The following is a 2,621-nucleotide window of genomic DNA, read 5'->3' as shown; positions in this document are numbered from 1 at the left end:
TAGAGGCTTATCTAACTCAGTTGATTATGACTATTTCACTGTTTGTCGTAAATACAATTTTGTAGACCCTATTGCTGGCGTGCATGTGCATAGTCAGCACGTAGAATCTTATAATATGAGCTTAAGTGTAAATATAAGCAAGAAATGGAGTAACTAGAGCTTAAAAAAAGGCAATTTTTATTAGAATTAATCTTTAGAGAGCAGCATGCTGTTGAAAATTATTATCTTTTATGAAATTGTTTTTTTTAACGGGGGACTGAGAAAATCGGATCCTATAAAACTACTAAATTTAATGTAAAAATATTATTCCATTAAGACCAAATCTTTAATAATTATTATTTTAATTTATTTTTAAAATTTGTTGTTTGTTTTCGAGTTAAATGTTATTAAATTTTCGATAATTTATGATAAGTATAAGAATCTGACGTATTTGTAGAATATCAAACCCCGTTTGTTAACAATTCTAAAAATTTTATATATAAGCCCCATTTTTCCTATGTAAGTTATGTAGATTTTTAAAACTAATATTGTATATGAAGTTTTTTTTTGTTTATTTGCTACGCTGTTTGAAGTAAAAAATAAATTTAATTATTTTAGAAATATGAAAAAAATGAATTTTTCATTGTGAATAAATATTAATACCGCAAAATTATATATTTCCAATTTTCAAATATTTTTTACGTATAAATTGTAAAGATCGGCCCACAGGTTAAGCTCTTTGCGGCTTTTAATTACTAAAACATAATCCATGCTTACATGCATTATCGATATTTTAAATATAAAAAATATTTTTTTATTGTCAATTTTACTACAAAAAAAATATATTACTAAAAAGAATAGATTCAATGAGCAACTATGCTATAAAATAGTACAAATTACCGTTGAAAATTTTAATGTTGATCATTTTTTTTAAAATCATTCCTTAATTGTAATAGTCTACTGTAAAATGAATTGAATCTTCTTTTAACAGAAAATATTAACCAATTAACTTCATAAAAATCACAACTAGAAATACAACAAAAACCGCTATCATAAATCTCATGTAAATTTTTACAAATTAATTTAAAAATAAAAAGTTTTTGAGACACGCCTGTATACTTGCTAAATTGATAACATGCTAGATTTAATGAATTTAAAAAATCTTCCTTATTTTTAATTTTCCACGTATTAATATAAATTGCATTTATAGTATCTAAAAAACTTGAAAGATTTCTTAGAGCAAGAATTGATTCTTGTTTCAACTCATCGGAAAGATTAGATATTTCAAGTTTCTTAATAAATTGCGGCATTCGATTTTTAATTTTAAGTTTAAAAAACATTCTAAATTTCCTTTCGGATTCCTTGTATTTTTCATAAAGTTCTGCCTCGTTAGCTGTAAATTGACTTTTTAGAGTTCCTTTACTAGTTTTCATTTTTTTATTAGATTTCAAAGCCTTTTCATTACCATTTATTTGAATATTAGATACTTTTTTGGTTTTTAATTTTTTCATTTTACCTTTTAAGTTTTTATCATTTTGGTAAGCATTATAAAAAGAATAACTACTTTTAGGGTTATTAATCGTAGATAAAATATCAACATTAAATAAAGCATCTGTTTGAACAGCATTTGGTAAATTTATACTATTATTCCCGGCGTTGTAAGTTTGTTGACTTGATGAAATCAAAACATTATTATTTTTTTGTAAAAAAGTGTTACTTTCCGAGTTAACATATTGCTCTTGTATTAAATCATTTTGATTTTTTTGTAATAATAAATTAGTATCATCATTCCAAGATGTATTAATTTGAGAATGTTCCGCTGTATCTTTTTCATTACTGTTTAAAATTTTAAAACATGTTGCGTCATCTATCGATTGTTCTAATGTACAACATTGGTTTTTACATATATTAGTAATAAGTGTACTTCTTGTGCAACTGGGTGGCACCAAATTGTTCTCCGCAGTGGTTGATGACGAAAAATCATATAAATCATAATCAACATTTTTATACCCATTATTTAAACTTTCTTCTATAAAATCTGCCAAATCATTTAGCAAATTAGAATCAGATTGATTTTCATCTAAATATTCATTTTCTGTTTTAGTCACTTCTTGAGTCTTTCGTTGTATCTCTTCATTTTCACATAATCCTTTATTCTCAAATGCTTTTAAGTAGTTTGATGAATTCTCTAGATCTACCAAAAAATTAAAATCTAATATTGGAGTTGAAGAAAAAACTACCTGTAACCAAAATAACATTTAACGGTTAAAATAATTTTAAAATTTATCTAAATTTAAAATTAAAATATCATTCTGTATTAAATTAAGATATTATAGAATAAATTCAATATGTCACATCTCATTACGATCAAAAAAATTTAAATTAAACTAATTAAAAATTTTAATAATCAAGAGAAAAATCTAAGTAAAATATTTTACAGCAAAAAATAATGACAGAAATGTGGAATAGGTAATAAATTAATTAAAACAAATTTAGAAGTAACATAATAAGGTCAGAAGGGTGTTCGTTTTGGACGTAACTTTTTACAGACTGAGCAATGAAGAAGGATGCTTTTTAGCAAAAATTTTATGTTTTTGATAATAAATATTTGTTAAAACCTCTATTCCCTAAAGTATACTTAG

The 2,621-nt window shown here is 24.1% G+C and overlaps 2 protein-coding genes across 2 annotated transcripts; one reads left to right on the top strand and one right to left on the bottom strand.

Annotated features, from left to right (window-relative positions):
• Positions 1-157, top strand: AAJ76_2440002984 (hypothetical protein; the record flags this gene model as incomplete). Its single annotated transcript, XM_024474777.1, has 1 exon — positions 1-157. A coding segment is annotated over one exon (157 nt), but the record flags the coding sequence as incomplete, so codon positions are not given.
• A 733-nt stretch (positions 158-890) lies between these two features.
• Positions 891-2,237, bottom strand: AAJ76_244000749 (hypothetical protein; the record flags this gene model as incomplete). The annotated part of the gene is made up of 1 exon (XM_024474778.1): positions 891-2,237. The coding sequence occupies one exon, from the start codon at positions 2,235-2,237 to the stop codon at positions 891-893; it is 1,347 nt and encodes a 448-aa protein (XP_024329506.1).
• Between the last annotated feature and the right edge of the window lie 384 nt (positions 2,238-2,621).

The sequence above is a fragment of the Vairimorpha ceranae genome (genome assembly GCF_000988165.1).
Source record: "Vairimorpha ceranae strain PA08 1199 chromosome Unknown NODE_244, whole genome shotgun sequence".
In the NCBI taxonomy this organism is placed as follows: Eukaryota; Fungi; Microsporidia; family Nosematidae; genus Vairimorpha; species Vairimorpha ceranae.
This window is presented reverse-complemented; position numbering and strand designations above follow the sequence as displayed.